Raw genomic sequence first — 24,216 nt, forward strand, 5'->3', positions numbered from 1 at the left:
GCCTTTCCATCAACGTAGCGATACTAGGGTGATTAGCAAAAAAATCTTCTTCGTATAAAGAGTCTTTGAAATATTTCCTGATCTAAATATGTTCCTTCATCCTTGAATCTTAGCTCCCTCAAGATGTTAAGCAAAGGTCTAGGCAATATGGTTACCCAACTTGTGGAGACAGACTCACTCAGTCCATAACACTAGCATTTACACAAAAATGTGGCCGATGATGTTGAAACTCCCTTTTTCTTAGCCTGTTGCTTGTTCACTCATGTCGCTACACACTCCAACACTACACAAGGATGCCCTTGTTCAACATTAATGGTCACTCGCTTCCATCATAAAAATTAATTGGAACATGGAATGAAATATTAAATAGTGGGCTAATACACCTAATCAGGTCATCACATACTCATCATGTAGTTTAGCCTTCATTGCCCATCTCAAATGGTGTCAAACTCCACGATTCAAATTTCTATAATAATCACCTCAACAACTTTCTTATTAGAAGTGGCAAGAAGCTTGTTGATATCCTTTGTTTCCTCCAAGAGATTACAATAAAATATAAGGGAAAACAAACACAATGAAGATCTCATCCAACTAACTCGAATAGACAAGTCAACAAATAGTAGAATAGTGGAGTTATTTACAATAATATCCAAAAATAGATCCCAGTAGTTGGGTGACTTCTTTCATTGAGGGATTGACCATGTTTGGGATCCAAAAAAAGAAAGATGCCTTTCCATATTTGTTTTGCCTTAGTATAAATTAATGGTTTAATAACTTCCATATGTGGACAAACCAAATCGATCCATGAGTAGATGTGCAAATAGCCAACCTCATCTACATATGTGGTTTCTAAGAAGTTTCCCACTTTTGAGTCTATGAATATATCATATAGAATAACAACTTCATTGCAGGCGTTTCCATTGTAGGCGTGGATTTTTAGACTAGGTAGCCTCATGAAGTGTGATAAACGATGACTTGATAAGGCTTCATGTATCCATTTGTCATGATCCCTATCTAGAATTAATGGTAGAACATCAAATAGGTGTCCCATGAATGTTGATGTCCTCAACAAATGATGCATAACATGTGCAAAATAATGTCATCATCAATTTGCATGTACAATTGTGCAATCAATCTCCTTAAGTGGACATCCTCAACAAATGGCATGGAGAAATGTGCAAATAACCTTTGTAGATCCTCATCATAGAAATAGATTCCTTAATAAAGGAAGTGCTAAAGTGAGGTGGACCATAAATGCTCAAGCTCCAATTTATAACTAACTCCAAGAAATATGCAACAAAACCCTCTAAGTATGGCCAAGGCTGTGGGGGAGCAGACCCCCCTCACCGTCAAACTACTCCTGAAGCGCACTCTGCTCGGGAGCGGATTGAGAGTGCGCTCCCTAAAAAAATTTGTGCTCCTTGGTCTTTAGGGAGCGAACGAGGGAGTGTTCATTCCCTGACCGCTCTCGTTCCTTCCTGAAGCGATTTTTTTAAGGCTCCTGCCTTAATAAAATCGCTCCTGTGGGCGAAAAAGGCGCGCAGTGGATGGGCAAGGGAGGGGAGGGAAAAAATGAGATAAAAGGCCCTCCTTCTTTCCCATCATTCACCATTTGCACATTGAGAGAGCAAGAGAGGGCTTTTGGAATTGGAGCTTGAGTTGCGGAGGAAGATTGAGAGAAAGACTGAGAGGATTGCTTGAGAGTATGGGGAGCTTGCAAGGGAGCTTGGAGCTTGGGATTAAAGGCCAAAGAGGTTCGATCTAGACTCTGATCTAGCATTTGTGGTTTTTATATGTTTATTGCTAAATGAAAATGCTCTCTTCTCTCTTTCCCATTCCCATTCCTCCATTTTTTTGCAGTCTAGAAACTATAACTCCACCAAAAAACATCATGGATATATGGCTTGGCATTCTCTGGATGTTGGCTCCTTTTTTAGTTATTATGGTGTTGGAGAGTAGAAGGATAAGGATTGATCATGATGAAGAGGACGAGGAAGTGGGTTTTGGTGGATTTGAAAAACTTGGAGAGGAGGAGTACCGTGGTGAGGAGTAGGAGTACCGTGGTGAGGAGTAGGAAGAGGAGAGTGGAGGTGATGAGGGAACAAAAATGAAAGCAGACCAAACCCCATTGTGAAAATATGTTTCTAGGTTTGAAGCAGGGAAAGGGGGTGGAACCACTAAATTTACATGCCTCCATTGCAAAAAAACTTACATAGGTTCATACACCCGTGCTAGAAAGCACCTCTGTGGGAAAATGCCATGGGATGGAGATAAACAAGTAGGAATCAAAACTTGTGTAAGTGTGCCAGCACCACAAAGAGCCAAATACATAAGGGAAGAGGAGGAAGCCCAATACAGAGCTAAAAGATCAAAGGGTTTTGAACATGATAGCCCACAATCACTTAGACAAAGAACTCCATCAACATCCTCCCAAGCCAGTGGATATGGAGGCATGGGAACAAACATCCCTTTAAGGCATAGAACCATATTAGATTTCCTTGACGAAGGGTGTAGGAATGACGTGGATGCAAAAATGTACTGGTTTCTCTATGCATGTGGGATACCATTCAATTTTCTTTGCTCACCTTATTGGAATGAAATGGTTTTTGCCATTAATGATGCCCCCAAAGGACACAAGAGCCTTGGGTATTACAAGGCTAAAACCGTGGGACTTGATCATGAAAAAGAAAAAATAAAAATTTCTTTGGATAACATGAGAAATTTTTAGAATGAGCATGGGGTATCCATTGTATCTGATGGATGAACAAATGTAAATGGCAAGCCATTGATAAATGTTCTTGTTGTGTCTAATAGTGGTGCAATCTACCTTTCAACATATGATTACTCAGAAAAGCTCAAGACCATCATCAACATTGCAGAACCATTACTTCAAACAATTGAAAGTATTGGGCCATACAGTGTCGTCCAAGTCATCACTAATTATGCTTCTAATCGTAAGGCAACGAGAGCAATTATTGAGGATAGATACCCCAACATATTTTGGTCTCGGTGTTTGGTTCACACCATGAATCTTTTGTTGCATGATATTATTAAAAACAAACAACATTAATACATATGGATTGGTGTTTTGTACAAGAGAGGCAAGAGATTGATAAAATTTATTACCAACCATAGCAATACCCATGGGCTTTTTCGCAGTCACTCAAGTTTGAACCTATTGAAGATTGCGAAAACTACATTTACTAGCTATTACCTCGCCTTCAGGCGCCTTTTGAAGGTAAGAGATCATTGACTAGCATGGTATCAAGTCAACTTTGGCAGGTATTAAAGGATAGGGCTCTAATTATAGTTGACAGACAAGGTTTTGAATAGGTGGAGGAAACTGCTCTTGATGGTCTATTTTGGGCATGTGTGAGGGAAGTTTTGCAATTCGCCAACCCCATTTATACCATGATTCATTTTGTATATCAAATAAACCAGTGATTAGGGAGGTGTATGAGTAGATGGATAACATGTCGGGGCAAATAAAAGATATTGTTCAAGAAAAAGATCCCAACTTGTATGATATAATTCACGATTTTGTGGGTGCACGGTGGAATAAACTTAATGTTCCACTACATGCATTGGCGTATATCCTTATGCCAAAATACTACTCTCCATCTTGGTTGGGTAAACCTGCACTTGGGGGTGAGGTTAGGGCCAAACCTCATATAGACCTAAAAGTACAAAAAGGATATATGAAAGCATTAGACAACTTGTTCCCTAATAAGAAGTATGCTAATCTGCATCTTGAATTAGGCAGATACTTGTTGATTTGGGGTATCATCGGATGTGATCTACCCATGAAAATTGGTGGAGAGGCTAAAGCACATGAGATCTCCAAGACCTAGAAATGGTTTGGACAGATTGTACCCGGTTTGGGGGATATTAAAATAATTAATATTTTTAATGGAATCCTAAGTCTAAACTTAGGAAAAATAAAATATTAATGGGTATTAATATAAAACTGGGTTGGAAGGTTCCAAAAGTCATGGATCAAGTCAAATCCAATCTTAACCATTGATTAGAGATTTAATCTCGCCTGTTGATGGACCAATGAGAAAAGTATAGGAAGAGGCTTGAGGGTCAGTTGGAGAACACACCAAAGTGATCAATGATTCATTTTGCTGGAGTGGGGTTGCAAAGCAAGGGTGAATTAATGATCAATAGCGAGGGGCAGTGAGTATGAGACATAGAGGCAGGGACAATACTGGGAGACCAACACAGAAGCAGAGAGAGCGAGAGCAACAGTTAGTCCAGGCTACGTAGAGCCCAGCAGAGGCAACAGAGAGCCCAGAGAGACTGCGTCATCGACACAGAGGGGAGAGGGAGTGATGTAGAGGCTCCTAGAGGTTGCACAGTGCCTCGAGGGCTGACGCAGAGGGTCCTGGGGCTGACGCAGGTTAGCAGGAGGTTGATGCAGAGGCCAGAAGGGCCAGCACTGAGCTTCAATTGTGCTAGAGAGGGTTTCGTGGGGTAGGTTTTCTGAATGCCTGTTTTTGGATATAGAGGTATTGTTGTCGTGTATTTTTCTCTGTTGGGTGAGCCAGTTAGGCACCCAGTTGTAGTCAGAAAGACTGCATAATAATATAGCCCAATGTTGCGAAAATCGTTATCAGGATTAAATCAGCGAGGGGAAAAAATCGGAAAAAACGGGAAAAAATCGGTAAAATTCAGGAAAAAATCATAAAATACAAAAATATTCCCTTTTTTTTTTCAAAATTTTTAATATCTAAAGCATTTACAACATAAAATAAATACATTGACACATAAATATGATAAAAGGACAAATATATAAGATGTGTAATATCTTTTTTTTTGTTGACTAGCGGAATCAACAATCGCAGTGGTATCGTACCCGCGTTACACGGGGTCGAATCCCACCGGATGCCACTATAACCTCTAATAGGAACCGCCCAGCCCGCAAGAACGACCCTCGGTTAAGACGAGACTCGAACTCGTGATCTGCAGAGTGGCATAGACGACTTAGCAGATCATCCGCTGGCAACGAGACCAAACCTCTGCGGGCTTATAAGATGTATAATATCATTTCTAGTGCTACATCACACATAAAAATGAATCATGTTTTCAGTAGTAAGTCCTGACTCCTGAGTCCCAACTCAACCTCAAAATATCAACAAAAATTATAATAATGTTCTCATATCATGAGTCATAATGTCATATACAATGAAATGAACCAAATAACTATTACTACTGATTTTCTCCGCCCCTCTTGCGAGAAAATGCAATAGCTTTCCCTTTCGCTTTAGATGTAGATGCCGATGGAGTTGGTAGTGGGCTCTGCTGTGCTCTAGAAGCTGAAGAAATAGGAGCTAGAGGAGGTGGGCCACGTCCTCTACTGGTGGCAGGGGTAGCCTGGGTAGGTGGTGTCACCTCCTCCTCCTGTTGGCCCTCTTCCTCCTCCTCCTCCTCCTCCCCCTCTACGCCTTCCACTACCTCCTACTCTAACCAATTATCGACAGACTCCATGAGAGGCCTCTCGGCCTCAACCCTCCATGCAGCAGTGGTGTCAATCCCATACAATGAGATGGCCTCCATATCTGGTATCCTCTCAAGTTGTCTCACCCACAATCGAAGATTGTAGTAGACGTAGACCATGTCATTAAGTCGTTGGGACTCCAACCAGTACAAAGATTATATGATAATAATTATAAAAAAATATTATTTAATGACTTCAAAAAATTAATTGGAAATTTGGAATATTTTAAGTTTTAAGTTTTACCTGTTGCGCTTCTTGTTGTGTATTTTTTCAAATACACTCCAGTTGCGCTCGCATCTTGAGGAGCTACATGTTTGACTGAGGATTCGAATGGCAAGCTTTTGCAGATGGGGTACTCTGGCACCATAGTTAGTCCACCATGCATCTACAACAAAATTACAAATAAGATAAACATAAAACAAAAATGAAATTTGAAAGTTGAAGCAAAGTGTGAAGTTATGAACTTGAAGAGACAATGAAATTTGAAACAAACTAAAAAATACTTGGCATTTGAGTCTTCCTATCAACCACAACCATCTCAAAGCCAAATGTGCCAACTGCCATCTTGTATATCTCCATTTCTTTGGAGATTTTTGCATGTTCTATTGGAGATCGCACCATCTTCTGAACACAGGTTAAGAATCCATGCATGATCTCAACATCAAATAAGAACCCACATGGGTAAGAAAATGTGGGGTTCAGGTAGATCCCTGCAGCATGAATGGGACGATGGAGTGTGTTGTTCCATCGTTCATCAATCACTTCCCATAGGAGTTGTTTCTGAAACCCCTCATCTCCCTTATCATTATAGTAGGCCCGAATGGATTCTTTGGCCCTGTCCATGGCCTCATACAAATAGTTCATTGCGGGTTTCTCATCATCAACTAATCGAAGAACCTTTACCAAAGTTCAATAATGGTGCACACCTCCTGCATTCCTGCCTAGAAGTTTTCCTGGTATGAAACTAATCTGCATATGGCCTCTCCTTTTGTTTTGCGGCTAAATGTTAAAGCACGCCACTCCTCTAAAAGAAACATTCTCTTCACATCCCACATAGAATTCGAGAGGGATTTAAAAGATATGAAACTGGTGGAAAACCGTGTAATGGCGGGGCGCACCAACTCTTTGTTGTTGGTGAATTTTCTCATCAAGCTAAGAACAAATGCATGATTATATATAAATTTTGTAATGTTTTTTGACGAGTCAACAATATATTTGACAAAGGAAATTTTTCCTATGTCCTCCAACATCAAATCAATACAATGTGCAACACAAGGTGTCCAAAATAAAGTAGGATGCCTCTCCATAAGCATCTTGCCAACAACAACATAATTTGCAGCATTGTCCGTTATGACTTGGACAACATGTTTTGCATCCACATCCAAAATAAACACATCTAGCAAATCACATAATAATTTTACATCTTTGATATGTGAAGATGCATCAACAGATTTCATAAACATTGTCCCCTTGGGACAACTAACCAAGAAATTTATAAGGGTTCTTCCCTTTTGGTAGGTCCAACCATCTAACATCAGGGTGCATTTTGTTCGTGCCCATGATGCCCTAAACTCCTCCAATCTTTTGGTGCAGTCAACCTTTTCATCTTGAAGAATGCGGCCTCTAAAGTCATCATAAGAAGGGATTTTGTACCCTGGGCCAACAACTGCAATAACATCAACAACAGGCTGGAAAAATGGATTATTCCTTGCAACACTGAAAGGAATATCACTCCAAAGGACAAACTTGCCCAACAACTTGTCAGCTTGTTCTTTCTCATTTTTTTAAAGCATTGAAGTGATAGATGGTTGTGAACTAGGCGTGGTTTTAGGAACAAAAAATGATGAGGTAGCTATAGGGTTGGTTGTAGACATTGATGCTGAAGTAGAATCAGTGCTACTTCCATATTCACCTCTTAACACTCTCCCTGCTAGTTGCTTCTTCAGATCTGTTTTAGTCACTTTGTCTTGCTTTAATTCTTCCAATGATCTCATGGCTCTTCGGATGATTTCCGCATTTGTATTGGTGCAAGGCCCTACATCACGTCTAGGGATTTGTGCAAGGTGATACTTCAATCTATAAACCCCCTCTGACATATGCGGCGCACACAACTTGCAAGACAAGTTCATTCTATCAAACCCTTCATTAGGTTTACCAAATTCCCACAGAGGGTCCAATTTCCTTGGCATGTTTGTAACTTGGTTGAACTCTTGAGTTTTAATGTAAGATGAAGTTTGAAGTTGAACCTATGGCACAATAAGAATTGCAAGTTAAAAAAATAAAAAAAAATTACATACATGACACAACACATTGAATTTTTGACAAACAAAAAAAAAACCTCAACTCAATCCAACAATAATAGGAAAAATGCACATTCAAACCCAATAAAAAATGATGAAAAAAATAGAGCACAAGAAAAAATTAAACTAATAAATTTAACAATCAAGTATTTGCATTTTTGACCAAAATGAACCCTCTCCACTCTATGCAACAAAAATGAAAAAAAAACATCATCAAATCCACTCAAAAATCATTGATAATCAATGGGTTATAGAAACTCAAGAAAAAACAAGGAAAAAAACAAAACAAAATGGCCAAATTTGGTGCCCATACCTGGAAACCACGGTTTGTCGAAGAAATTTGGTCCAAACACGAAGTTCTCTTTCTTGGGATGATAAAATCTCCCATTTTTCTCCTCTTTTGCCCTAGTATACGCCTTCCTCTTCTCCTCAGCTCTCAAACAAGTCCGCTGTCTGCTAAAAATGACAAATAAAGCTCATAATTTTGCTTATAAAATGCATTGCCCTGGTGCCCTGTGATTTTTTCTGATCGTATCGCGATTTTTCGGGAAAAAAAACTTGTAAAAATCGCACGATATTATCGTCTAAACCAAAAAACCCTGATTTTTTCAAATAATCGCGATAATACCGCGATTTTCACAATACTGATATAACCCTCAAAATAGCTGCACCGGTTTTCCCCCATTGGGTTTTTCCGAGGACGTTTGTCCAAAAATAATGGTGTCACTTGTGTGTTTGTTTTCTTTCAGCTGATGATCTGTAGATGTTGAGACTGTACTTGTGTTTATTTTCAGTATTTATATGGTTAAATAACTTGTTAAGTAATTAAACAAGTAGGTGAAATAAACCAGATAGTGCAAGAACAATTTCTAATGGGTTAGAATTAGAAATTCCAACATTACTCCACTAGCACTGGAGTGTTTGGTTCTTTGCATGCAATGGAAGATAGGGACAAATTTGATGCTATCACATGGTGGGATGCATATGGCGGCCAGGGACTTTTGCCAAAATTGGCAAAAAAGTGCTCTCAATGTTGTAAATACTTCTGCAGAGAGGTGTTGGAGCACCTACAACTTCATCTGGAATGTGAGAAGAAACAAACTCAATGAAAACCAGACAGAAAGCTTGGTTTATGTGCACTACAACTTGAGGTTGTTGAGCCATTATTGTGATTGGGTTCGTGAGGATACATCATATTGTACAACTTGGGACAACAACCCAAAGGAAGATAATTTGGAGGATGGCGCTCTACATCTAGAAGAATTGGAAACAAAACTTCTGAAGGATGATGATGAAGCAACAACAACCATGCCACCCCCACCATCCAGTAGCAGTGCTCGAGTTCCAACAACTTTGCCTTTGCTGCCGCCACCTCCATCTACATCCTCACGTGGAGGGCATGTGCCTTTTGGTTTTGGTCGTCCGACTATGCCTCCTCCCGAGACTCCCAGAAGACCACCACGACCTTCTCAGAAATTAGACATTTCTCGTGGCGGCAAGAGGCCCAAGCATTAGCAATAGATAATAGATTTACTTGTCTTTTCTAGTTTCTAGTAATTTTTATAGCTGTTGACTTTTTCATATTTATTATGATATATTTTGTAAACAATATATGACAATTAAAGTTTGAAGTTGGCAATTTTAACTCATTGGTAATGAATTATGAATATGATGCTTCGTGAAAGTTGGAAGTTGAAACATTTCATTTCATGTTAGATATTTTTTGTTGGCATGGTTACAAGTACAACCTTAGCGATCAATGATGATAAATGTTATATATTGAATTATGAAAACTTGAAACTTTAAGGTTGATGAATCATGAGACTTGATATGCTGTATTTTACTAACTTGTGGACGTGGTTGGTGAAGATTATAACTTCTAGATGATTGATGTTTATGGTTCAATGCATGTTTTTATGCTTTTTATGGCTAATTCATCATTCTACATGCTTTTGTTGACATATATGCATCAAAATATATAGAAATATATATTATATAAAAATTCACTCCCGATTCGCTCCCAAACCGGGAGCTTTTGAAAATGTCGTGGCCTGCTCCCACTTCCAAGTAACCTTGAGTATGGCACATGTGATCAAGGTAGATGGAGTGGATCTCAAGGAAGTAATGGTAGAACAACAAATAGGTGTTCCATGAATGTTAATGCCCTCAACAAATGAAGCATATTGACATGTGCAATATAATGTCCTCATCAATGTGCATGTACAAGTGTGTAATCAATTTCCTCAAGTGGACATCTTTAACAAATGGCATCAAGAAATGTGCAAATAACCTCTTTAAGCCCTCATCATGGAAATAAATGCCTTAATAAGTGGACCGTTGAAGTGAGGTGGACATAAATACTCAAGCTCCAAGCTATAATTAACTCCAAGAAATATGCAATAGAATCCTCCAAGTACTGCACATGTGTCTTCAAATTTTCCATAGATCAAGGTAGATGGAATGGATCTCAAGATGGGAAGTTGACTAGAATAGAATAGACAACATAAACCAAAGGCCAAATCAACCAGGACCCCAACAACCTCCATAGATGTGCAACCACCATTATAAATAGTAAATGGCCTGGATTCATGAGAAGTTTGTGCAAGCAATGGACCGCTCCAATAAAGTGAGGTGTATAGTCATAAAAAAGTGCAGTCTCAACCTTAAAGCAAGGTATGTTGAGGAGCATGTGGAGGATCTTAGTAGCACCTTTAGGTAGAGTAGACCATCTACCATATTTTCCAGTTATGTGGGATTGGCGAGCATCGTCAATGAATCTCAACCTTCCACTTTTGAGGAGGTTATATGTAAGGAGGTCTGGAGAGATGCCATGATAGAGGAGTATAGCTCCATCATGATCATGATGTATGGGATATAGTGCTGAGATCAGAGGGAAAGTTTGTGGTCACGTCTCGATGGATCTATAAGACCAAACATGCAACTAATGGTAATATCTAGAAATATAAATCAAGGTTTGTGGCCAGAGGGTTCTCCCAGAAGGAGCGAGTGAATTATGTGGAGACATTCATACTCGTAGCTAGATATGCATCCATTAGAGCATTTATGTCTCTTGCTTGAGCATTTATGTCTCTTGCTTTAGGGATGGGGTTGAGGATATATCAGGTGGATGTGAAGATTGCTTTCCTCAACGAAGTGATTGAGGGGCAGGTGTATATTGAGCAACCTCAGGGTTTTGACATATATGGGAATATTCCCATGTATGCAAGTTGAAGAGGCCCTGTACGGGCTAAAGTAGGCTCCACACTCATGGTATGCCAGGAGTAATGCATATCCTCTTTGTTTGGGCTTCACCAAGAGTGAAGCGAATTCCAACTTGTACTTTGTGCTTGTTGAGGGTGAATCGCTTATCTTGGTATTGTATGTAGATGATCGCTTTTTGAAAGGATCATAGAAGGTCATAGAGATGTTCAAGGAGGATCTTTCCTCGGAGTTTGACATGAAAGACATAGGCTTGATGCACTATTTTTTGGGATTGGAGGCGTGGCAACAACGGGAGATTTTCCTTGGGCAGGGCAAGTATGAAGTTGAGATCTTGAGGAGGTTCAAGATGGAGGATCATAGGTCTATGTCTAAACTGATGATCACTAACCTGAAGAAACTGAGCGTTTCTGAAGGTGAATTAGTGGATCCCACATTGTATAGGCAACTAATAGGTTATTTGATGTATTTGGTCAACACTAGGCTGGATATTTGTTTGACTGTGAGCACACTCAGCTATTTCATGGTGGAGTTGAGACAGGTTCATTGGGTGACAACGAAGCATGTGCTGAGATACCTACATGGCACAATAAACTTTGGACTGAGGTATGTCAGAGCTGGAGGAGTAAGCTGTGGGGATGCACAGATTCTGATTGAGTAGGGAGTGTGGTGGACAGAAAGTCCACATCTGAATGTTGTTTCAGCTTGTAATCAGCCATGATCTTATGGTTCAACAGGAAGTAGCAGTCGGTGACACTCAGTTCAGCAGAGCTAGAGTACATGGCAGCGAGTATGGTGAGTTGTGAGGCAGTATGGCTTTGCAAGATGCTTGCAGGGTTATTTGATTTGTAGATGGGGCCAATGATAATCCATTGTGATAATCACAGTTGCATTAATCTATCTAAGAATCCTGTATTTCATGACCAGTACAAGAATATCGAGATCATACATCACTTATTGTAGAAAATTATTGAAAGCTAGCAGCTCATCACAGTTTCAAATTTTTGCATACTTTTGTTACCCACAGTCCCATATTAGGTCTGATATAGAACTTTTGAAATGCAATTTATGTGAAACATTTGAGTTGTCCCTACATTAACTTTTCCAGCAGATATGACAGAATTAAATGGCAAGCACACACACAAATTTAGACACTTTTTTTTGGTCTAAGACCCTGGAAAAGCCCACAAGGGGAAACCCAATCTTCAAGGATGACTGCTTTTAAGGAGATTATTTACAACAGAGGTAAAGTCAGCTTATCTCCCTTTTGAGTTGATAAAGTCACTGCTAGGTTACTAGGAAATTTGAGCCCCCCCAGTTCACATCACAAACTGATATATGCATCAAATTCTGTGCCTCCACACAGTCATATATGCTGATTGACATTGCCTAGTTTCCAAGGTTTAAAAAAACACTCAGCAGTGGTGGAAACTCAAGCCAGGGTGAGCTGATACATGGCAGAAATTTTCTGCCTCCTCACAGTCTCAAAAAATATATGCTGGAACAGTCCAAAAATTAGAGTTGACTATCACTTAGAAACTCTGCCCAGATGATTGTTCAAATAGAGGTTTAAGTTGGTATTTTAATACAAGAAGTATGCTGAGAAAACCAGTCGGCCAGCCTCCAAACCACCTCTGATTACAAGCATAAAACACAGCCTGAAATCACTGAAACTCGACCTGGAAAAAACACTACAAACACAGCTTGGAAACAGTCTTTAACTCGGGTTGGTTCCTCCACTGTTTTGGCCTGAAATCAGCCGGTTTTCCAGCAGAAGTTTCAGCCTAAGCTCACCTTGAAAATACTTGCCAACTTGGCCTAAACTTGGCCTGGATCTCACTCAGAAAGTTTCACTGAAAAAACACTACAAAACTGCTTGGAAACAAGCACTTGAAAATTTTGGGATTTAAGTCTAGAATCCTGGGATTCAGGCTAGGGCTTGTCTTCTGTCCTCTTTTTGCAGTAGCTACTCCCACCTCGGCTCTGCAATCACAAACTCTTTGATCTCCTTGATCTCCTTTCTCTCTAACTCTCCTTTGCTAGCTTGAGTTCTTCTTTTTCTCCTACACTCTCCTCTTTTCCTTATGAGAAGAATGAATGAGAATAACTCTTCCTTTTCCCTTTTGTCTTTCATCTGTGAGGAAAACCTAACCCTCGTGATCTAATGGCTGAGATTAAATCTCAGCTCACTAGATCAAGGGTAGAGATCAAGTCCCCCACTTGACCCCTTTTTAATGCTAACCCCCCTCACTTAAAACACTCCTAGGCACCTTTTTAGTTGTTTTGTACAATGTGCACTTTTTCTCTTCTAAAGTGACTTTTAAAACATAAAAGTCACTTTAATATTATAAAGTGCACATTAGTACTTTTCACATAAAGTCACTTTATAACCCGTGTGACTTTAATAAATTAAAATACATTGTACATATCTTATAAAAAGGTGATTTGCTCCAAGATATTAATAAACTCATACTGTTCTTATACAAAAGGATATTAAGGTGTCGCCCTAGGCCGAAAAGATAAATGCCTAGGAAACTCTTCCTTGGTACCATTTTTCTAAACACTCCCTCTTAACAAGGAAGTTTTTTCCCACCACTCCATATTTATCTTTGAAGTGGATATGCTCACCCCTTGGTATCATCTTTTCACTTGCTACTCTCGCCACATCACCACCCAACCTCTCTGGTGGTCTGCTCCCCCTCACTGACTCATGTGCTTCCTTCAAGGTACCATAAAGCCTTCTTGGCTTCCTCCTCCCTGAAGAAGTCTCCTGCACAAGTGTGGGAGCCTCATCTCCATCCCTTGACACCTGTGGCCCTAATGAAGATGCCCTTGTGGCCTGTAGTGATCTTGTACTCATGGTTCTTGCACTTTGAGATCCTGCACATAGAGATCTTATACTTTTTGAAGGAAGTAATCCTCCTTACCTCTGTGAACGTGTATCGGTAGACCCTGAAACCTGTAGTGCTCTCCCCTGCCTAGGAGCTTGCTGCTCTATATGATCACCCTCTTATGAGCTCCCCACAGTCTTGGAAGGCTGAAACATGAACCTATAAAGTCTTCCGTCATGGACACTAATCACTCTAGCAGATGCTATGCTAGATCCCACGGGATACATCAATACCTGTCCATCCCAGAACACCACAACGTATGCCTGTTCTCAATACAGGAAACTGATATCAAGTTCCTCAACCCAGGTACATAAAAACCTTTGTCACATTTAGAGGTGGCAATGACTCCCTCTAAAAGGATGCAATCCCTACTCCAAGCGCTCTGACCTTGTTGTCATCTCCAATCATCACCTCCAAGTCTATACCCTCTGTAAGACTCGTAAAGTGCTCCCTCACTTCGGTTGTATGGCTAGATACTTCACTGTCTATAAGCCAAACACTCGTGGATATAACACTAGTGGGTAAACTCACCACCAGTAGACAAACAAGTGATGTTGAATGTTACAATGAGGACCCGCATGTCTTTTAGACATGCCTTTTCACTTAACTTAATGACTATTTAACATAATCATCATTTCATTTTTTATTATATTTATTTATTTATGTTTATCTTATTTTATACAATTTATGTTTGTAACAACGAACTCCTCAATCTCGACTGATGTTGCCACATCGTTCTTCTTCTTCCTCTTCTTCTCGGGACTCTTGGAAGCATAGTGACCCATCTCCCCACAAGCAAAGCATTTCACTTTGCTCATGTCATTCTCAGACTTCTCTTCTTCCATCTGTTGCTTGGCCCCAATGGTGGACCCCTGTTCCTTTTTCTTTCTCTTAGTCGCAAGGGCGACATTCTCCTCACCTCCCCCACCACTGTAGCTGCCCACCTTGGCACTCCTCTTGGATGAAATCGGCACACATGCTCCTCCAGTCTGGAAAGTGCTCTCTGGCCACAATGCCATGTATGAATCCGTCCCATTTCTCGGTGAACCCATCTAATGCAATCCTAAACAACTGGTCCTTTGGGATAGCCTCTCCCACAACAACCAACTCATCCTGCACCTATGAGATCTTGGTGAGGTGTGAGGTCACATTGTCGGTCTTGGTCATCTCGGTGTTTTTTAGCTTTTGCCTAAACGCCATTTTCCTCATTGGAACTCTGGTGTAATGTGACCAAGGACTCCCACATCTCATAGGCAAACCTCATCCCGGTCACATGAGGGAATAGGTTGTCTCTGATGGCATCAAGAATGATTCTCTTCACTTTTACATTCTTCTTGTTGAACTCAGTCAACTGAACAGGATCTATAGGAGGTTGCACGACCTTCTCCACAATGTTCATACCACCAATACCCAAACAAAAGTGTCATCCTCTCCTTCCAAGGGCCAAAATTTTTTGCCCCTACTAGTCTGTCCTCCACCCTTGTACTAGTTGCTATGACCCTCCAACCAATACGATAATTTCAGATCTGTTACAGATCTATCATTAGGCAGCCTTCCTCCCTCTCAATGAACAGTCCTTTGGGTTTCTTAAGTTAGGCTGTCTTGTCACTGTTCTAGCAGAAGGTTGCTTGCTGCACTGAAATATCAGCTAATGTTCCACAGATTTGAAGGCTCATTTCTCAGATCTAGAGTTTTCCAAGCTCTGATACCGTGTAGAAAATTATTGAAAGCCAGCAGCTCATCACAGTTTCAAGTTTTTGCACACTTTTGTTACTCACAGTCCCAAATTAGGTGGTCTGATACAAAACTTTTAAAATGCAATTTATTTGAAACATTTGAGCTGTCCATACATTAACTTTTCCAGCGGATATGACAGACTTAAATTGGCAACCTTTTCCAGCGGATATGACAGACTTAAATGGCAAGCACCCACACACACAAATTTAGACACTTATCTTTGGTGTAAGACCCTGGAAAAACCCACAAGGGGAAAACCAGTGTTCAAGGAGTATTTGATTGCTTTTAAGGAGATTATTTACAACAGAGATAAAGTCAACTTATCTTCTTTTGAGTTGTTGAAGTCACTGCCAGGTTACTAGGAAATTTGAGCCCCGACAGTTCACATCACAAATTGATATATGCATCGAATTCTGTGCCTCCACACAGTCATATACGCTGACTGACATTGCCTAGTTTTATGAGTATGAAAACCACCCTATAGTGGTGGAAACTCAAGTCAGGGTAAGCTGATATATGGGAAAATTTTTCTGCCTCCACACAGTCTCAAAAATTATATGTTGGAACAGTCCAAAAAATAGAGTTTACTATCACCTAGAAACTCGGCCCAGATGATTGCTCAAACAGAGGTTTAAGTTGGTATTTGTATACAAGAAGTATGTCGAGTTTCCCACTCAGCCACCCTCCAAACCAACTTTGATTACAAGCATAAAACACCAGTGTTCCATGGGGACACGTCCCCTAGGGGTGGGGTGCACGCACCCCTCGCACCCCACGTACCCAGGATGGGGAGTCTACTAGTGGTGCGTTTCCCCACACACCCTTTTTGGGGAGTTTTGGGGTGTGTTTCCCTAGTGTGGGGGATGAGACTCACCAAAAGGGGTGCGTCTGGGCGTCCCCCCACAAAACTTCAGTATCTAGTATATAGTAATATACTAGTACGTTTTGCTTTCAATTTAGATTCTGGAATGATGAATGATGAATTTAATTTTTAAATCAATGTAGATTGTAGAATGATGAATGATATGGATCAATGTATTTGAAGATTTCATTATTGAATCTCATAATGTGGATGAATAATGAGTATGTCATATGAATGATGTATGTATCAAAATGAATGATGAAGATGGATCAATTTATGTCATTCTTTAATTCAATTATGAATTTAAATTTTATGTGGATCAAATTTCAATTTTCAATGTATTGGTATCCTTATTATTATTAGTCTATTTAATATTGAACAATGAATATGAACTTGAATATATATATATATATATATATATATAGACTAATAGTAATAAGGATACCGATAATATATATATATATATATATATATATACCCCCCGACGTACCCCCGCACCCCCGAAATTTCCCTAAAATTTGAGGGTACTCCCACACGTCCCCCTTGGTGGAAAATCACTTTTCCTCGTGTTATCATTTCATATATTGCGGACCCCTCTATCTATATATTTCCTATATATTGTTTCATTTTCATCGTAAAAGGTTTGGCTTTTGATACCAGAACCCTGCCATTTTTGTAAAGACTTTTATTGCAGGAATTCTAATTAAAGTATTATGGCTTTAATTTCATGATAGAAATTGTTTTTCATGTATGTCTTTTCTTGTTATTCCATATTTTGTTTCTGCATATGTTCAAGGTAACATAGGAGTTAGGGCAAGGCTAGGTTTGAGTATCAACCTCCCTGACAACTCGCTGCAAAGTTATCGTTTACACTAAGATTAGCTAATTGAATAGTGTGTTTAAATCAATTCCTCTACATCATTTAATTGTGATGTTATGTCATCTCTTGAATGTACATTTGTTTGGGTGTAGAATTTTTCTACACACATCTACTATATTTGGTTGATGAAGTCTTCAGTTTGAGTACTTAATCATCTCATTTCTCTTCTATTCCTCTGCCAAACTCTTTAAGCTATGTTTTTCTGTCAGAACTAGATGTTGGCAGTTTGATTAAGTTTCAACAAGAGAGGGCTTTGTTTTTGAGCGAATATTGGATAATCCTCAGCAACTATTTATAACAAATAATAGATCTAGCCATTGTGCTTCAAAGGCTGCTGTCCAGTGATAGTGAACAACGTTAAAAAAAGTCTCGTAACACTTGAAGGAGCCCGCTCTGGTTTGAGGGCTAGCTTGAACCTAAAGTTTGGTCGAGTTGGTTTCTCAGTGCATTTTCACAATCAAGAACTGCCTTCGAGAAACAAGTACAACATTTGGCGTCATTTTCATGGATCGAAGTAACGAAGATATCTTTCCCTCGAGAATGATCAAGACTAGATCTATTCCTTGCTGGTGAAGGAGTAGGCATTTGATATTGGATGCAATCCCTTCACTCGGCGGCTCCACTTTGTTTATATGGTGATTCCATTGGGTTTCAGATTCTGTTGCTTCAAAATGATAGTTGCATCTCTGGCTATGATAATGGCATGCAACTCCATGTTTTTCTTCCTATCTTTAAAAAGGATGCAATCTTCAGAATTCAGTGTAAGTATCAATTTCCTATAGAATTTGAGTTTCAAATTGTAAATATTTTTCAAGTTTTCAGCTGCATACAAGGTGGTCTGCTACTCAATCCAATCCTCACATGGTTACACTGGAAATTTGACTACACCTAACAGTGCAGTTTTTCAGCTCAGTTAGATAGAGGTGTGTGGGATTGAATCAATAGATCATTCAATTTCAGCGTGCAGTAGATAATTCAATTTTGGTGTGCAGTTTATGAATGTGTTTTATTTTCAGCAGTTTATAGATTGATTCAGTTTAGATCAACAATTATTTCGGTTTGGATTCAGTTGCAGTATGTAGTTTTGTTTTCTTGAAGTACAATAAGTTGCAGGAGATGGGAAGAAGAACTGTTGTTGACTATTGACTCCACTAGCACAATGGATTAGGCATTGTTGTGCTTGTTTTCATTTGCAATAACTGGTTGTTTGCTTATGAACAAAAATTATTTTAGAACACAGCAGGTTATAGGTTTTAGATTGAAGCTGCAGATTGCAGTATTTTGATTTATATCAAATTGGGCAAAGCAGGTTGCAGTATTTTGATTTATATCAAATTGGGCAAAGCAGGTTTCAGGTTTGCAGGTTATTGATGGTTTCATGGCAGGAATCCATGCCCAATAGAATCAAGGCTGCTGATCTACTTGTTCTCTGCATCCCACAGGGGGAAGAAGTCCCCATTTGCAGCCTGATGTTGTAACTTATTTTGAGACCTTTGAAAGTTGCATTGTTTTTTGAAAATTTCCAAAATTCGCCATGCCTTCCTTCAATCTTATCCTTACCTTGGAAAATGCCTTCCTTTAAATATCATTCCATTTAACCCTTTCGATTGCTAAAGGCTGAATTGTCTCTGAGGTTTTTATAAATGTTTTTGAGTTATTTTTAGTAGTTTTCATTTTAAATAAAATTTAATTTTATAAAATATATATAATTATATTTTTTGTTAAATTATTTATTTATTTAAAATATTAAACTTACATTAAAAATATCGAGTCATCCCAATCTCTAAGTACTAGAAACACATTTGTTATCATGTATTACCGGTGATCAAAAGTCAAAGTCAATGAATCAAATAAAACCTATGACCCCACCTTGCATTTTAAACATTTAAAAACCATTATATAAATTGCCTTGAGATTTGTGAAATGTTAAATCAATGGTTTGCAGGGAGTCATCCCCATCTCTAAGTACTAGAAACACATTTGTTATCATGTATTACCGGTGATCAAAAGTCAAAGTCAATGAGTCAAATAAAACCTATGACCCCACCTTGCATTTCAAACATTAAAAAACCATTATATAAATTGCCTTGAGATTTGTGAAATGTTAAATAAATGGTTTGCAGGGGGGCGGCCTTTTCGACTTTTAACCTACCCCTCGCCCCCCTCTCCCCCTCCACAAAGTTGTTTCACTTTCACTACCTTTTACATGTGTTATCATTTCATATATTGCGGACTCCCCCTACCTAAACTATTTACCGTCTACTCCCCCCCCAACACGCAAGGGTGTTGTAAAACTACTTTTTACATTGATTTGAATTTATACATATTAGTAGGGAATGTCTATGAGGTATGCAAACAAATTTATATACTATAAAGTCTGCACGAAAGGAGATAATGGTGGTGGGAAGACTCCGCAAATTTGTTTCACTTTTACTACCTTTTACACGTGTTATCATTTCATATATTGCGGGTCCCCCCCACCTAAACCATTTACCATCTACTACCCCCCCACGCAATGCCGTTGTAAGGCTACTTTTTACATTGATTTGAATTTATACATATCAGGTGGGAATGTCTATGAGGTATGCAAACAAATTTATATATTATAAAGTCCGCACGAAAGGAGATAATGGTGGGAATACTTTTACAGTCATATTTTTTTGAAATGAGTTTATGGGTGAAAGATTGAAGGAAGAGGAGGCTAGGTAAACAATCAAAATATATCCTCATGCAGGTAAAAATGAAAATACATGTTTCAAAAGTACATTTAAAAACAAATCATTCCAATGTTATAAAGAGATTTCCTCCCTGTGAAATAATTTTACAGAGGTGAAAATGAAATTTTATAGAGCAGACAAATGAATTTTTGTTTTTTCTATGGTATAAGGAGGAAAATAATTATAAAGAGGAAAAATGTACGTGAAGAGAGAATTTGGATAAATTCTTATCCAAAGATTTTATAGAAGTAAAAAGGGAAACTAGAAGGTATTTTACCAATCATGGCAAAAGAAAACATGGTTTTCAAAACCATGGGAAGCAAGAGAATTTGGATAAATTCTTATCCAAAGGTTTTACAGAAGTAAAAAGGGAAACTAAAAGATATTTTACCAATCATGGCAAAACAAAACATGGTTTTCAAAACCATGGGAAGCAAAACAGTAGATGGTTTCCAGAGAAAAATGAGAATTATTTATGAAGTTTCATTCATTCATAAGTGTACCAAAAGTGGCCAAAACTAAATATGAAAACAATGGATGGTTTTGGGTAAATGTTTGTAAATTTCATTTATGAAATTCATAAACAAATAAATGCTACAATGGAGAAGTATTACAGGACATGGTTTTCAAAACCATGGATGGGTTTATAGAGCAATATTTTGGGATTTGATTTATGAAATTCATGAGGAAAGGAACAACAAAACAAGACATGGATTTCAAACAATGAATGGTTTTACGAGATAAAATCATTTGAGGTTTCATTTATGGGATTCATAGAAATATGGAAATATGATTTTATAACTTTTTGGGAAATATTTTTATCTAAATATCTTATTCCCAAAAATTTAAGATTTACATTTTTGGAAATTAAAGAGTGACAAATAATCAATGATTTCCAAATCGTATTCAAATTTATCGAGAATGGTTGAGCACCTGAAGTATAATTAAAATAACTGAATTATCAAAGGACAGAGGATTAATCAATTCTATAAAAAGGGATCAGTCAACCAGATTATGGGCATATTAACTGAGTTTTAGGGAGCAACTTCAACAACCTCCAAATTCTGAGGTAAAAGATCAACAGGCAGAAGATTAAGGCAAATTTGTGACAAAAAATGGGCAACCAGTTTCAAGAATAAAGGCAATCAATCAACAATCAGTGAGCCAATTTCCAGATTTGAGGGAACAAAATCAATAGTCAAGCAATCATTTCCAAATTTACAAGGCAAAATCTTAAACAACTTCATATTTCTTAGCAGAAGAATCAGAAACTAAAGGATCACTCCCAGATTTAAAGGCAGAAGACTTTATGCCATTTCCAGATTTTCTGCAGCATATTGTATTTTTAGTTTATTTGATAGGATTTGTTTCCTATAGACTAGTGATAGTTTGAGGAAGATGTTTTCCTATATATTGTTTCATTTTCATTGTAAAAGGGTTGGCTTTTGATACCAGAACTTTGCCATTTTCATAAAGACTTTATTAGAGGAATTTTAATTAAAATATTATGGCTTTAGTTTCATGATAGAAATTGTTTTTCATGTATGTATTTCCCTGTTATTCCATAATCTGTTTCTGCATATGTTCAAGGTAACATAGGAGTTAGGGAAAGGCTAGGTTTGAGTATCAACCTCCCTGACAGCCCACTGCAAATTTATCATCTACAATGAGATTAGCTAATTGAACAGTCTGTTTAAATCATCTCCTTTGCATCATTTAATTGTTGCCTTCTGTCATCTCTTGAATGCCCATTTGTTTGGCTGTAGAATTCTTCTACGTGCATCTACTATATTTGGTTGATGAAGTATTCAGTATGAATACTTAATCATCTGATTTCTCTTCTATTCCTCCACCAAACTCTTTAAGCTATGTTTTTCTGTCGGAACTAGATGTTGGCACTTTGATTAAGTTTCAGCAAGAGAGGACTTTATTTTTGAGCAAAGATTGGATAATCATCAACAACCACCTACAACAAATAATAGATCTAGCCATTGTGCTTCAAAGGCTGCTGTACAGTGATAGTGAACAATGTTAAAAAAAACCTTGTAACACTTGAGGGAGACCCCTCTGGTTTGAGGGCCAGCGTGAACCTAAAGTTTGGTCGAGTTGGTTTCTCGGCGCAGTTTTGCAGCCAAGAACTGCGTTCGAGAAACAAGCACAACAAAGAGCATTCTTATGTATTCAGACTAAATGGAATGCAATCAAACACAGTTGCAATTAGAATACAGATAACAATATTCTATGCTTATTGGTCATATGTGCACACTTTTCCTGAAGCACATGTATTTTTTCCTACCTTTATCCATGTGCTGTTTTTAGTCTAGAGTGTGCTGGTCAGACAATCAATTTCCACATGAATTTCACGTGTGTCCAAGTGAGATTCAAGATAGTCTTTATATATCATAAAGTAAGCTTTCACCAGCAATTCCTCTAAGAGTCGACACGATTTGAATATGCAAGAGAAGATGGACCTCTGTTTCTTCTTATTTTCCTGGTTATAATTATATTCTTAGTAAATATTGATGTAATAAAATGGGTTCACTTGGAGGCCAGTCCATCAGTATCATTTCAGGGAACTATGTTGATATGAAAAGAACAGACCAAGGCCGCAGGAATTTTCTTGTTGCATCATAGTGGCTATGTAAAACTGATTATGTTCCTAATGCTAGTTTTGTCACTGTTGTATTCAGCAGTCCTTAAGAGACATGCATATTTTTCCATTGGTTTTGCAGTACTTACAATATTACTTCAGTATTAAAAATGAGAATGAGGGGAAATTATTTAGAGCAAGGACGAGGAAATTGTAATTTGTAATGATACATCAGGAAACAGTTGGATGGTTTTGTATATTGGGGAAATTTACTCCTGTTTTACATGAATGGCCCGTGGAATTGTATATTATAGTGAAATGCTAAAAGAATGATATTTAGTGCAATATTACTATTGTCAGGAGTTTGATAGGGGGTATTAAGTATTTCTATTAATATTCTCTTTACTTTCAGGTGATAGGAAGTAAATGCAATAGGGGATGTTGAGTACTTATCTTTGTATTCTTTCGAATGCCTTCATGTCAAATATGTCATGCATAGGAAATTTCAAGATCTCTATCTGCTGAAGTATTCTTGAATTAAAATGAAGTAACAATGACATGCTGATAAACACAAATACTTCCAGACCACTTAGTATTCTTTACTTTGGATGTCTGTGCAGGTTTGTGTCTATTGCATTGGTAGCAATATTGGTTGCATTAGTGGCAGCAAGTCCCACAAAGGGATGGAGTGGACGAAGTCTAAGTCTTCTTGATCCGTAAGTTTCAACATCTTGTTCTTCTTTGCTCAAGTGTGCCTAAATGTTAAACACTTAGCTAAACTCTGATTTCTGACTCCAATAAATATTTAGCACTAATGTATTAAATTCTCACACATTCAACAGTTATTTATGAGCATAAATACAAATAACTAAGAAAATCATTTTCAATGGAAATGAACAGCAGACAGTGTCACCATTTGACACTATATTTTTGGACATTGCTCCTGGAAAAACTCCAAAGGGAAAACCAGTGAGAGAGAGGGAGAAATTTTATTTCTTATCAGAGACTTTTACAGCATTAAATAAAACAATACAGCCTCAACAAAAAGTGCTCAGCCACCCTTGAACAGCCTCAGATTTCGTGCTTCCTCTCTGCAATAAATGCAGCCCAGCTGCCTCGAAAATCACACTGTACTGTCTGTTCTCTGCCTTGGAATTTTTGCTGTCTGGCTGTTGTCTTTACTGCTGTACCTGCTGTACTTTGCCCTTCTCTGCCAAACTTCTCCCTTGGCTTTCGTCCTCTTCTCCAGACCTCATGAATAAGTATTGCCTCTTCACTCCCCCTTCTCCTTTTATAAACTGATTAATTACTAAAACCACTAAATCTTGCCACCTCAAGATTAACGGTTGTGACCTAATCTCTCATTGAGATGACCTAAGTCACTCAAAAGAAACATTTTCTAAAATCACTTAAGTCACTCAAACTTCATAAAATCTCTTTTAGAAAAAACCGCTTTCTAAAATCACTTAACTCACTTTTAGTAATTAAATATAGAAGGTACTTTATAAAATCACTTTTCA

General features: G+C 38.3%; 1 protein-coding gene across 2 annotated transcripts in view; it reads left to right on the plus strand.

Annotated features, from left to right (window-relative positions):
- STT3A (staurosporin and temperature sensitive 3-like A) overlaps window positions 1–24,216 on the plus strand; it is a 248,113-nt gene that overhangs the window by 170,276 nt on the left and 53,621 nt on the right. For both annotated transcript variants that reach the window (XM_089459309.1, XM_089459308.1), the window contains exon 12: window positions 23,317–23,412. In XM_089459309.1, the coding sequence (XP_089315435.1) occupies window positions 23,317–23,412 (96 nt within the window). The remainder of the gene's footprint in view (window positions 1–23,316; window positions 23,413–24,216) is intronic.

The sequence above is a fragment of the Pinus tabuliformis genome, chromosome 7 (genome assembly GCF_031772625.1).
Source record: "Pinus tabuliformis cultivar Carrire ecotype Pingquan chromosome 7, CPIR1, whole genome shotgun sequence".
Classification (NCBI taxonomy): domain Eukaryota; kingdom Viridiplantae; phylum Streptophyta; class Pinopsida; order Pinales; family Pinaceae; genus Pinus; species Pinus tabuliformis.